We start from the raw sequence: 12,934 nt of genomic DNA, 5'->3' as shown, positions 1-12,934 counted from the left end.
CTGGTCCATAGCCAGTACCAGCACCACCGGGTCCATAGCCAGCACCACCAGGCCCCACTCCTCCACCTGGTCCATAGCCAGTACCAGCCCCCCCGGGTCCATAGCCAGCACCACCAGGCCCAACTCCTCCACCTGGTCCATAGCCAGTACCAGCACCCCCGGGTCCATAGCCAGCACCACCAGGCCCAACTCCTCCACCTGGTCCATAGCCAGTACCGGCACCCCCGGGTCCATAACTAGTACCAGCACCACCAGCTCCATAGCCGGTACCAGCACCACCGGGTCCATAGCCAGTACCAGCACCACCAGGCCCAACTCCTCCGCTTGGTCCATAGCCAGTACCAGCACCCCCAGGTCCAACTCCTCCAGGTCCAAAGCCTGTACCACCACCACCACCACCACCAGGTCCGTAGCCTGTACCAGCAGCACCACCAGGTCCGAAGCCTGTACCAGCACCTCCAGGTCCATATCCTGTACCAGCACCACCCGGCCTGAATCCTCCAGTGCTTGTCCCTGGACCTCCAAGTGCGCCACTTAACATGCCTGTAAGCAGAACAGCCATGTTTTATTTGTACTGATATTCTTTGTTAAATGCAAAATAATAATCATAATAGTTATACAAGTATATAAAAAGTATAAAGTTGCATTCAAATATATTAAATTATATAACTATTATTACCATATTTACGAGCTTTGGCACTGGCATCATACCCTGAAACACAATTATAGTAATTAGGGCAAAAGCACAAAGCTGAAAGTGCTGAAATTGCATTGGAAACCTATTGTTTTTGTAAGGATTGTTATTTTTATATTGCACCTGAAAACTCACCAAAATAGTCACACGTGTCAGACCTGCGTTATTATGTAACCCACGCCACTTCTCCCTTCAACCTTCATCAGCATTTACATGCTATGACTGGCCAGGTGTCCATGCCCAAGCTAACATAACCCGTTTTGTTCAGACCCCATCCCCTGACTAATCGGCTATCCTAACCTTAACCACTCAAGGTCAATGCCTAACCCCAACCAATCTGGCTGTTTCGTAGACGTTTTGAAACACCTCCTAGAGGATTCAACAGATCCTTCTCAAATTGGGTCAGCAGCATTTCAAGACTTTGCCAAATTGAAAAGTTTTCATAGAATGAAATGGGCAGCGCAACACAGGAAGCTGTTGTAACTTCCCTTTACATTGTCCAATCTGCCTGAAACTTTGCAAGCATGATAAGAGTGCAAACTTCGAGACATCTAATGCTCATATTAAGTTATGATCATTGCGCCACCTGCTGGCAGCAGGAAGTCAGCCTTATGTGACAAACTTCATCCGATTTACATGAAATTTTAATGGTGTGGTCTACACATGACATACAGCAACACAACATATACTTAGTGTGTGTTCACTTGCGCCACATGTTGGACAGAAGAAGTGTTACAGTGTGCAACTAGCTATCCGCCTAAACCCCCAACGTGATGGGAAGGGCGAGGGTCCGTTGCTGCTTATAGCTTCAATTATCTATTTGTCTTTGCTAATGCAATACATTCCGTTGTAATTAATGGATACTGTATCTTAAAGAATGAATGCTTATAGTGTTAAGCTATAACGATTGCATAATTATAGCCTACATTTTTCAAAAACACAAAATCTACTGATTCATAATTACCTCCGGGTCCTGTTCCTGCTCCTCCTACTCCAGTTCCAGTTGCACCTGGACTGTACCCAGTTCTACCTGGCCCATAACCAGCTCCTCCAGGGCCAGTGCCAGCACCACCAGGGCTAAAACCAAGACCAGATCCAGGTCCCAGTCCTGTGCCGAGACCAACTCCAGCTACTGGCCCTCCTTGTCCAAGGCCTCCAGCAGCACCAGTGCCTGCACCGCCCAGTAGACCTGGAGATATTGAAGGCATTTTGAGTATGTCCCATCTACAGAGGTTGTTAAATACAAACACAACATAATTATCTTGTTATTTTGCTATTTTGTAAAAATGGCTCACCGTATTTGCGTGCTTTGGCCGAGCCAGCACCATAACCTATGTCACAAAGAAATGTCCAAGTAAAGTGTTACTAAAACACTAAATGACCTTTGCAAATGTAAAAGGTTATTGATTGTCATTTCAAGAATGGTAAATTACATCTCAAGATTTACCTAAACCAGGTATGCTGCTGGCTACTCCAGGCCCACTGCCTGTTCCCACTCCAAGTCCAGGAACAGCTCCAGGTCCACCTCCTGTTCCAACTCCACCTCCAAGTCCAGGTACAGCTCCAGGTCCGCCTCCTGTTCCAACTCCTAATCCGTGTGTGACTCCCGCTCCTCCTCCTGGGAATCTTCCAGCCCCAACACCCAAAGTGCCTTCTTGACCAAGTGCACCTCCCCCAGCTGCCGCTCCACCTGATTTAGAAAGAAAACAGGTGAACTGACAAAAAATGTCAATACAGAGTATTTAAAAAATACAAAAAGCCTATATTTGGAACACAGTTAATAATTATCTAACCATAGCAACACAAGGTTGACACCTCAGCTTATGTGTCTTTACCGTATTTAGCTGCAGCTTTGGCTGGATTCTTGGATTTGCCTGCCCCTGTAATTGAAAGAATACATGATTTTCTGTGTTTCTGCCTTTAAATTTATCATTGACATTGTGTAGCTCTACATGCAGCTGCAGAGTTTTACGGCATTGCTGGTTCCTATGTACCTGATTTTGGTGATACGAGAGGGTAACCACGAAAAACCCCAGGCAACTGTTGTCCACGACCATCTAAGGTGAGAAATACACAACAGAGATGCTTATTCTGTGAAATCAATTGCAACCTTGGATCGTATTTATTAGTGTCAATTCGTCTTTTAAAATAAAGTTCAAGTAATGTATAGGAAATCTGCTTGTAAAATCTGCTTGTAATATGATGCAGTTTGTCAGTTTACAACTTTATGACACTTACTGCTTGGTCCTCCTGGTCCAGCACCTCCCTGGCCAAGCACCCCAGCCCCTGCAAGGAATAAGCCAAGAGTTTTTGTTTGTAGGCATGCGTGCCAAGATGTGTTGTGCCAAGATTCATTGACATAAAGTGCATCAACACACCAGTCTGTGGTCCAAGTCCAGATCCTGTGGCCACTCCAGGGAGAACACCACGGCCTCCAAAACCTAGCCAGGAAAGATGAGAAAATCACACAACTGTTACAACATCTTCTGCAAAAACACTGAATGATATATTATTGTATTGTTTAATATGTGTTATATGTTTCTTGTGTTCCAACATACCTTGGCCTGGTACATATCCCCCTTGATAGAGTCCAGGCACCCCAACTCCTGTGTGACAGAAAACAATCAGTGTTTGTGGTTGATTATAAACTATTAACTGAACTGATGTAGCACATCCTTGAGTAACAAAGGGAGTGTCTTCTTTTTTTACCTGGAACTTGTTTTGATGCTTTACCACCGCTCTTTCCTCCAGGTCCTCCCCCAGTTGTGCCAGTCTGTGGCAGCATTGGAACTGAAACAGCAATGAAATCAAAAGTCTGTTTAGTTTGAAAAATATAACTTTTAGACTGAAACAGCAAAATAGCACATTTTATTCACCTGGTAATTATAAGAATTATTTATTTGAAAAAATATAACTTGAAAAGTTTACAATTTACAAGACACTTGAAATAAGCATGAGTTAAGCTTTTCCGTAGAAATACAATATATCTAATTGTTTTAGATATAATGTTAATTTATGAGCTTCACCTTGCAATACTGAAATACATTTGTCTTATCTTCGTCTTTAAGGCTTTTTTGTAGAATGCATGTATGTATACATTGTGTGCAGTATAGCAAAATGTAATTTATATTAAATACCTCCTCCAGGCACAGCAGCTCCACCAGGACCAACTCCTCCGGGTCCAACCTCGGCACCACCAGGTCCAAATCCCGCACCACCGGGCCCAAATCCCGTACCACCAGGCCCAAATCCCACACCACCGGGCCCCACTCCCGCACCACCGGGCCCAAATCCCGCACCACCAGGCCCTACTCCAGCACCACCGAGTCCAAATCCCGCACCACCGGGCCTCACTCCTGCTCCACCAGGCCCAAATCCTGCACCACCCGGCCCAAATCCCGCACCACCAGGCCCTACTCCTGCCCCACCAGGTCCAAATCCAACTCCACCAGGCCCAGATCCTGCTCCACCAGGTCCAAATCCCACACCAACAGGCCCATAACCTGTTCCTAAGGTAAACACATACAAAAATTCTGTCATATCTCAGTGATTACAACGGCTTAATGTTTATTAGTAAACTGCGAATACCAGTTTTAGGAGGTTTGGGACCAGTAACACCAGTTCCTGGGTATTGACCAGCACCTGGACCATAACCGCCTCCATAGCCACCTGGGTAAGGACAGTGGTTTGTTTAATGCAAATGTATTTTTCAAGGTGAGCAATTTATAAAAATGTAAGGTGTGTGACCAGTTAAGGAGGAAAGAATCATTTTTTAGTGAAATGATGGTGCTTCAACAGAGAAGCTCTGTGACATTTGTTCATTTGTGATTTTTTTTGCCAGCAAGTTGTGTAGAAGATACACAAGTATAAGTCTGCTCTGTTTATTCATGTTATTCAATTATTCTCATGGTTATATGATTGCAAAAAACTGGCAATGAACTTACTTCATCAATGCATTTATTTATCCTTGCATTTGTTATAAGAAGAAATAGAAACAGGCCAATGCATTTAAACCTAGTATTGGGTGTCATGTAAAGCTACAGATGTAGACAAATGGATACCACTGACCTCCAGGTATGTAGCCTGTTCCAGCTCCCTGACCTCTGGTGGTCCCGAGGCCTCCTGCTCCAAGCATTCCTCCACCCAAACTCCCTGCCCCAAGGCCTAATTAGCAGATAAAAGAGAAACAGTACTTAGTACTTCCTATACTTGCTCTAGTGACTACAATACACCTCATCATACATTAATGAATTCAGTGTGTCCCGGTGCAACGCCACCATTTATCTGGAAAGGTTTTAAACATTTGTTTGATGTGTGCATAATTGGGCTTGTACACATGATGCTTCATATTAAAAATACAAGATATTTAGGGTAGTCTTACTTGGTGCCATTTGACTGAATCTATCTATTTGTTTCTTTTTGTTTTCCTGAAGTGTTGTCTTAATTATAAGCAGCTCTAAGTGACTTTGTTTAACAGTTTGCACAGTTTTGGCTTTAATTGGTTTTGTGGATTTTTGCTGGAAATTACAGCACAGTGTTTAAAAATGCATCCCTCCCAGTGCTTGTTCAGGTGAACTAGGATGTTTGTGTCTTATTCTTTAGGGTGGAGCAGAGCAACACAAACACACTTTGTGGGCCTTATGTGTAGCAAAGATGACAAAATGTGTTCTGCTGAGACGGCCAGACTTTTGGTAAACTGGAAAGGGTGACATATGAGTCAGTTTTCTTTGCTTACACTGACCCATTTTCTACCTACCGGCATAATGGGTGAAATTAAACATTTTACACAAACCAAGGCTTAACCTCTAAGGATCATTTGGATATTATCACCAACATTCCTCATCTTACACATGAAAAACAGAGAGGCCTGAATTTCCAAAGAAAATCAGTCTTTCTGACTGATGTGATGACTTCCGCTCTCTATCAGGGACCTGTCATTCCTGCATTCCATGCATTAGCCTTTATCACTCTGTGTGTGTGTGTGTGTGTGTTTGGGGGGGAGGGGGGGGGGCTTCAACAATGACTTACAACCTTGAGGTAATGAGGAAATAATGGTACATGTATGCAATCTGTATCCTGCTGCATTGAATTGAACAGTGGAACAATATTTACAGTACAGGGGCAGACCACTGACCCATGTGTGCAAAGCAGACAACTTCCTCTTATTGTGAATGTTACACAATTACAGTAAACACACAATTGCAGGCAATGTGTTTGTTGGTTATGAGCTTACTAGTTTTTTAAACAAGATTGTATAAATACAGTATCATCAAACGTTGCTTACCAGCGTTTATCTGGAGGGATTTGTCATCTCTCATCTGGCTCTTAGAGATCAGACTATCTCAAATTACCAGACCCATCTCAACAGCGCAATGGTCATACTGGCTATGCACACTGTATCTTAAATGGTACAACTCTGCAGCAATATTAGCAGTTATTAATTATCCTACTCTGACATTTTAACATAGCTACCTCATATTAAATGATGTGCTCAATTATGTATTTTCCACCATGTCCTGTGCACAACAAAGTCAAAACCTTACTACTCAATCCTTCAAGTAACAGAAGATCTAACATGTATCATTAAAATATATTTAGGAGGCAAAAATCAAAACTCCATGCCTGTGCCTTGGCCAGCCTGTCCAACACCCCCGGGACCAACTCCTCCAGGCCCAGTCCCATAGCCTCCAGGACCGACACCACCCGGTCCAAAACCACCTGGCCCAACTCCACCCTGTCCCAGTCCTCCTCCTACACTGCCAGCTCCCTGTCCTGGTCCGAACCCTCCAGCCACTCCTCCACGACCTCCGTAGCCGCCTCCTAGAGACAAATAAGAAAAATCAGAGATACTTGGTCTGTAGGTTTGTTATAATTTATAAATGATTGGACGTTTCCTTGCACATAGTTCATGACATTTGAGCTTTACTGTCTTTGAAAAGTTTCTTTTTGTCCTAATAAAAGACTAGAATTTGTTTAGGCACAATAGGCGGCCCTCAAAGTCTCACCTGTTTTTGGAGGCTTTCCACCTGTAAGAAGAATAATAATAGTTATTAAATCAATAATAGCACAATAGAAATCTTGTTAGACTTTGCTCCAGATTTTAAGATGTCAACCAGCAATGTTTGTCTTACCGGCCCCAACACCTCCAGGTACGACTCCCAGTCCACCACTGCCTTGGCCGAAGGTGTTAGGCCTGAAACCTCCCGGTCCAACTCCTCCCGGTCCAGCTCCTCCCGGTCTAACTCCTCCTGGTCCAACTCCTCCCGTTCCAACTCCTCCCGGTCCAACTCCTCCTGGTCCATGACCACCATAGCCCCCTGAGGAATACAGTCATTGGAACATTGTGAGTGTGGAAACACGCAAAACGCATGTAGATGAAGACAAACCAAATATAATCTTTCAAGCTGATGCCTGTCGTGATAAATCAGTGTGTTCTCTTAAACAGTTAAACTTTTCAGTCCTCACATTCCTAACTTCACACTGAAGTCATAATCATTGTTTATAAAAAATGTAACAGAAAACACAAATGGCACTCACCTCCACCTGTTCCTGGTCCAAAGCCAGCTCCTCCATGTCCAAATCCAGTTCCAGTCCCACCTGGTCCGACTCCAGTTCCAGGTCCTGCACCAACTCCTGTGCCGGCTCCAGCGCCTCCTGCTGCTCCACCAGCAGGTATATATACACCTAATACACAGAACAGTTCAGACTCACAGCAGATTACAGTATCATTTCTTTTAGATGATGTTGTGGGTCATTTTAACATAGAGACTTTTTATGTGGGTAGGTAGTTGTTATAAATATATAACATCTTAAATATCTCTCTTTGCTGCCCTTTATTTTGATTGCATTTATTTACAATTTGACTAGCTTTCAATCATCATTCGTCTTCATACATCATCAACGTAATATATTTTCAATGTAATACGAGGGTTAATAGTAAACAGTGTTTTTGTTGTTTAGATAAGACTAGGCAAGGCAGCTTTAGTTGTATAGAACATTTCAGTAACAGGGCATTTCAAAGTGCTTTACATAAAAAGATTAAAATAGTAGAAGTTACAATGCAGTACAAGAACTTAAACATTAAATAGCAGTTAAAAACAGTCAAAATAACATAAAAAAATTAAAGTTACATTGAAGTATAAAAAATCAACCATTAAAGACATAAAATAGCTGATTTTAGGCTGCTAGTATGGGACAGTGTGTAAGCCGCTGCCCCCACACAAGATATCGGGGCGCAATAACCATTTTGTGGAAACCCAAACTTTGTTGACCAGTAAGGTAGGCACTCTATACAGGCAGAACCATATGTTTAGATAACAGGTGACAGAATTTGCGGAATGTTTGAGTCATCATTCAGGTATTATGAGGCATAGTTTACTCCTCTTTGCCAGTACTTAATAAAACCCATTTAATTTGTCTAGTCAACAAGGATTACATTTAACAAATACAATCAGAGGTCACAAACTGAGAAATAGTATGTGGGCAAGTTGGGGATGATCAACCCCGTGCTTAGAGTTTCTCTCTAGCTGATAACAAACACTCCCTTCGTCCAAAAGGCATGCATCTTTGGTCATAATTCTTACACTTTTCTGCACCTATGTTTCATTCCACAAATCACAATAGCCAAAAATAGAAACCCAGAGAGCAAACAACTATAAAAGGAAAGGTTTTTTAAGATCCCACAGTCCAGATGTGAAAAGAAGAAATCTGTAGGGAGTCCTAAAGAATGTGAGTTACTGATCTCACAGTAATGCCATGCATAGCACATTAACAACACAGAGTAAATAACTTAAGTGTTGGGTCATTCAGCAGAATAGAAGCCTCCTCACCCAAAAGCTTTTGTTGTTTTGGGAAGAATCTTTATTAAAATTAAACATTGGAAAGGTAAAACTATACACTCATATTCACCAGTGATGTGTCATTAAAAGAAAACAGTAGTTGTACTAGGCAGTCAATTCAAATAAAATGCAACACATAATTCAAATATCATACATCATCAAAAATATCTTTATTTTTATTTCGAATACTTTTTTTTTTTTTAGAAGTATAGTGATTTTCCAGGGTTCACTATTGGTCTAGGGTGACATTAATATATCATAACTGAATTAGTAATGTATCATTTTATCACACTGTCCATGATATCATACTGTAACTATTATTGTTTTTTGCTGCTCTGGTGCTGGGTCTCCAGGGATGACAATGTCAGTCTGTCTATTGGAATAAAACATCTCTAAAACTCTATTGGATTAGGAAATAATAAATAATCCCAGGAGGACTGTACTGACTTTGGTGATTACCTATTTTTTTCTTCTAGCACCACCAGAAGGTGAAAACTTTCATTTTCATTTTATTTTTCTTATTTATCTCGAGCAATCAAAAATGTTACAAAAGATACAAATTTAATTAAATTAAAACCACAAAATGAAACACAAACAAACAGAATTTACCAAAAAACACAAAAATAATAAAGGATTAGTTTGAGAAGTTATGTGCTTCCACCTGGAAGCACATCACTTATTTGGTTCTACCCTCTTAGATGATATCCCCCTACTTTTTCATTAAACATTGCGCATATGTTACATGGCAAATTATTTTCTTTAACTTTAAACAGAAATTGTGCCATTTTGAATGTAACAATGTCCATAAATTTCAGCAAATGTGAATTCAAAAAAAGATGATAAGTGTGGTCATAGTACCCAGTGGGATTTGTTATCCTGATTGCTCTTTTTTGCAATGTGCTAATATTTAATAAGTTGCTTTTGTAGGTATTTCCCCAAACTTCCACACAGTATAACATATATGGAAAAATAAGTGTGCAGTACAGAGTATGTAATGTATTTTGGGTGAATACGTATCTAGTTCTATTCAATAAACTAATACTCCTGGCCATCTTTTTGCACAGATATTTAATGTGGGGCTTCCAGCAGTTTGTGGTCAAGTACAACACCCAGAAATTTACTTTGTAGACTCTTTCAATTTAGTTTTGAATCAAACCAAAGTTTTAATTTATTCATTTCAATTGTGACCATTTGCAGCAACTCTCTTTCTAGTGAAATATCTCAACATCTTCTAGATGGATTGGCACTAATTTTTGGACATTCATGGTTCCCAGGGGGGCGTTGTGGCACGAATTACCTTGAAATCTATTGTTTTAGTTTAACTTTAGGTTCACCTGACTTTTTCATCTAGCGCCACCATCAGATCAAAATCTAAATTTGTTCAATGATTTGCTTTATCTGTCAGTTTGGTTTTCTTAACATGAAGCATTACAACCTCACAGAGCCGCTAGCGTGCCTGTAGAGTTTAACCTACGGGTGGACTTTGTTGATTTAAAAAAAAAAATTAAAATGAGCAAGTGACTATGTTATGAAAACTAAAGAAAAAGTCCCGACCTTCCCTGTTTGAGTCCAGCTAGAGACCTTTGCTCATGTCATCCCACTCTATACTGCCTCCTGTCTAATAAAGGCACTTTACATCTAAAATTAATCTTAAGTATCTATAACACACTGTTGTTTCCAACACTTTGACCAGATCAGTTCTTCTATGTTCTCTGCTGAGAGCCCCCCCCCCTTTGCTTTAGCCAACTCAAAGCTTAAACAGGCAAGACAGTGAGACAGGGTCTGGAAAGATGAGGTCTGGAGCCCAGTTATTGTGTTAGCTTTTAATAAGGTCCATTAAATGCAGGTGCAGCCCCTCATTAAACGTCCAACAAGGTGTAGCACCTTCTTAAAATATTTAACAATAATCTTGTTGTACCTAAATGTTGTGAAGTCACAGAGAGCAAGGAATGTTATTATACTGTGGTTTGTCAAAGATTGTTGTTCTTATTTAACAGGTTTACATACTACAGTGCTTTCAAAGTTCATCCAGTCAAATGACTTAAACTATGTAGCTACCTGTACAGCTTTTTGAGTGTGGAAAGTTACGGCAACAAGGTTTTAAAGTTAGTAATAAGTAAAAAGCACTCCACTCTAAGAGGAGTTGGCGGTACTCTCGAAAACATTTCAATACAGATCCACACAAAGATAATGCATGCCCAACACAAGCACAGTCAAGTATTCTTCACAGTCAGATTCTTAATCTGACAGCAAGACTGGAGATGCGCTTAAACTTTGGTTCAGAGATCTGAACCAGATCTTTGGTTAGAGATCCATTCACACAGGACAAGATTTAAACTGACTGCTGGAGTGATAATAATTATGTCAATGATAACCACTTATTATACAGAAAAACATATTGTCACTTATCTTCAAACCACACGGAAATAGGTTTAGGGGGAGACACTGCAGGTGAATAGGAAGAAAACATTAACCAATAGATATTACAATGAAACTTACCCAGTTGATTACTTACATTAAGGCAAATATCTTTTATCTATCTAAGTTTAATATCCAAGTTTTGTGGAATTTTATGTTTAAATATGGAAACGAAGCAGTATCAGGTTAAATATGCGCTAATTTGCTTAAATTTCCAGAGCGGAAATCTGAAAATTGGATGGAGCCAGGTCCAGCCGGTTCTTCTTTTATTTTCTTAACATATTAGAGTCCAAGGGTTTTACAGAAGTGATTTTGGATATCACCTTTTATCACTACATTAATCAGAATATGGTGTCAAAAAAGCCTTTTTGCCCCATTTCTTAGGTATAAAATGTTACATAAATTAGGCTATGAAAGATATCTGAACAAACCTCTCTGTACGAATCTACAGAATATAGATAGCATTGACACTGGAAAGTTAAGTGTATATAAGTTCTACTGAAGTGGAGATTTCTGACTCAAAGTATGAGAAAACCCTTTAAAGATTCAACACATTCTGCAAGACATTACAGGATAGGGTAAAAATAAAAAATAAGAAAAAGATTTCAACATGAAACTTCCCAGTTCATTATTTTATGTTAAAATATGCAAATTATGCATTATCTAATGCTAACTTTTGCAGAATTTTGGAGAAATTTGCAGGTGCAAATACACAATGTATAGTAAAATAAACACCTAAATGTGTATTTTGGATGTTGTTTTCCCCAATAGTCTGTAAGAAGACATGCTATGGAAGTAAAGTAAACCAAAAACCCAAATTGAAAAATGATGGTCTTGCCTGGGGCTGTCTCACCTTAACTCTTATGTAGATGTTTGTATATCTACGCAGTGTACATTGTAAGAAAAAATGTGTCATCAATAATCTCCAGCAACTAGTTTCAACTAGAATCCTAGATGACAAAATCTCTTGAACCACAAATCTCATAAAAATGCACAACTACCATGAAAGAAAACAGGATCTGAGTTCATGCATCCCCCTTCTGCAAACACTGCTACACAAACGTTATATAACACCTGATCTACAGGTGCTGCACTGCTGAGCGCCACACACATGCAGTAAAAGGAACCCACCTCCTTGCAGTGAGGGCTTCCACAGAGCCAGGAGAAAGATGCCATGTACGTATGTAGCCACCATCCCTCTCGCCATCTCGCTCCCAAATGTCCCTCTCCTCTTCCAAGGTCCAGGTTTTATCAGGGCTCAACAAGGCCTTAAAAAAGTAGGAGGGAAAATAAGTAAGAGCAGAAAAAGGGGGACAGGATACAAGACAGGACACTGTAATTTGCTAAGAGACACACAGAGTAAGATATACAAGGAGAGAAGGGGAAAGGGAGAGAAAACACTAACCTCATTAAACCAAATGGGTTGTTCTAACCCCCAATGACTGCTCTATTTATTGTGTTCTCTACTGCCAACAAGTATGAAGGGTGGGTGGGGGTCTGAGGGAGAGAGAGAGAGAAATGGAGAGAGAGAACTTATGTATTAGAGGTAAAATAATCTGAATTGTAAAAAATTGGGGGTCCCTGTTTTTCACTCACCTATCAAAGGAACTGTGCCAGAAATTCATGTTTGTCAAGTGAAGGAGAACCGCTGACTGTAGTGACTCATTACTGTAAGAGTAGTATCAAGACTATTTGGTGTCCATTCATGAAATGTAGCTTTAAAACATTTGCATTGCTTACATTAATGCTCCCAGGCACACTTTAGTTAAATTAAATTCCTTTCTGTGTGATGGCAAACTTTTCTACTGCTATTTTACAAAGCATCTTCCCTTAATGCGTATACAAAATAATAGCAAAGCAAAAAAGGTTACTTTATTATGTGTACTTCTACTGTATATTGTTTCACATAGCATATTTAGCGGGTAACATTTTAAATGAAATGTACACTAAAATGAACTACAGTACATACCAACAGTCTATCCTT

The 12,934-nt window shown here is 40.4% G+C and overlaps 3 protein-coding genes across 3 annotated transcripts in view; 1 reads left to right on the top strand and 2 right to left on the bottom strand.

Moving 5' to 3' along the window:
- The window catches only part of elnb (elastin b), a 16,931-nt gene extending 12,102 nt beyond the window's left edge, over nucleotides 1–4,829 (bottom strand). Inside the window, exons 1-14 of the mRNA XM_034890840.1 lie at nucleotides 4,763–4,829; nucleotides 4,283–4,363; nucleotides 3,832–4,203; nucleotides 3,404–3,484; nucleotides 3,253–3,300; nucleotides 3,073–3,135; nucleotides 2,933–2,980; nucleotides 2,689–2,751; nucleotides 2,530–2,574; nucleotides 2,142–2,384; nucleotides 1,990–2,025; nucleotides 1,659–1,883; nucleotides 680–712; nucleotides 1–543 (exon numbers count right to left, since the gene is read on the bottom strand). Of these exons, the coding sequence (XP_034746731.1) occupies nucleotides 1–543; nucleotides 680–712; nucleotides 1,659–1,883; nucleotides 1,990–2,025; nucleotides 2,142–2,384; nucleotides 2,530–2,574; nucleotides 2,689–2,751; nucleotides 2,933–2,980; nucleotides 3,073–3,135; nucleotides 3,253–3,300; nucleotides 3,404–3,484; nucleotides 3,832–4,203; nucleotides 4,283–4,363; nucleotides 4,763–4,829 (1,948 nt within the window). The remainder of the gene's footprint in view (nucleotides 544–679; nucleotides 713–1,658; nucleotides 1,884–1,989; nucleotides 2,026–2,141; nucleotides 2,385–2,529; nucleotides 2,575–2,688; nucleotides 2,752–2,932; nucleotides 2,981–3,072; nucleotides 3,136–3,252; nucleotides 3,301–3,403; nucleotides 3,485–3,831; nucleotides 4,204–4,282; nucleotides 4,364–4,762) is intronic.
- LOC117955640 (salivary glue protein Sgs-3-like) lies at nucleotides 3,319–4,792 on the top strand. Its single transcript, XM_034890247.1, has 3 exons — nucleotides 3,319–3,500; nucleotides 3,847–4,208; nucleotides 4,286–4,792. The coding sequence occupies exons 1-2, from the start codon at nucleotides 3,496–3,498 to the stop codon at nucleotides 4,205–4,207; spliced, it is 366 nt and encodes a 121-aa protein (XP_034746138.1). The 5' UTR covers nucleotides 3,319–3,495; the 3' UTR covers nucleotide 4,208; nucleotides 4,286–4,792.
- Nucleotides 4,830–6,344: 1,515 nt separating the features above from the next.
- LOC117955639 (otolith matrix protein OMM-64-like) lies at nucleotides 6,345–12,427 on the bottom strand. Its single transcript, XM_034890246.1, has 5 exons — nucleotides 12,082–12,427; nucleotides 7,232–7,378; nucleotides 6,826–7,011; nucleotides 6,700–6,720; nucleotides 6,345–6,514 (listed from the first exon to the last, which is right to left on the bottom strand). The coding sequence occupies exons 1-5, from the start codon at nucleotides 12,124–12,126 to the stop codon at nucleotides 6,446–6,448; spliced, it is 468 nt and encodes a 155-aa protein (XP_034746137.1). The 5' UTR covers nucleotides 12,127–12,427; the 3' UTR covers nucleotides 6,345–6,445.
- Between the last annotated feature and the right edge of the window lie 507 nt (nucleotides 12,428–12,934).

The sequence above is a fragment of the Etheostoma cragini genome, chromosome 13, assembly GCF_013103735.1.
Source record: "Etheostoma cragini isolate CJK2018 chromosome 13, CSU_Ecrag_1.0, whole genome shotgun sequence".
Lineage (NCBI taxonomy): Eukaryota > Metazoa > Chordata > Actinopteri > Perciformes > Percidae > Etheostoma > Etheostoma cragini.
This window is presented reverse-complemented; position numbering and strand designations above follow the sequence as displayed.

What these genes read in the sequence shown, in the direction of transcription:
- LOC117955639 (XM_034890246.1), bottom strand. Translation starts at nt 12,126, where the DNA reads ATGGCATCTTTCTCCTGGCTCTGTGGAAGCCCTCACTGCAAGGAG. An exon ending in GAAGCCCTCACTGCAAGGAG is followed by an intron (nt 7,379 to 12,081) that starts GTGGGTTCCTTT and finishes TCTGTGTATTAG; the next exon opens with GTGTATATATACCTGCTGGT. An exon ending in TGGAAAGCCTCCAAAAACAG is followed by an intron (nt 6,515 to 6,699) that starts GTGAGACTTTGA and finishes ATTTGTCTCTAG; the next exon opens with GAGGCGGCTACGGAGGTCGT.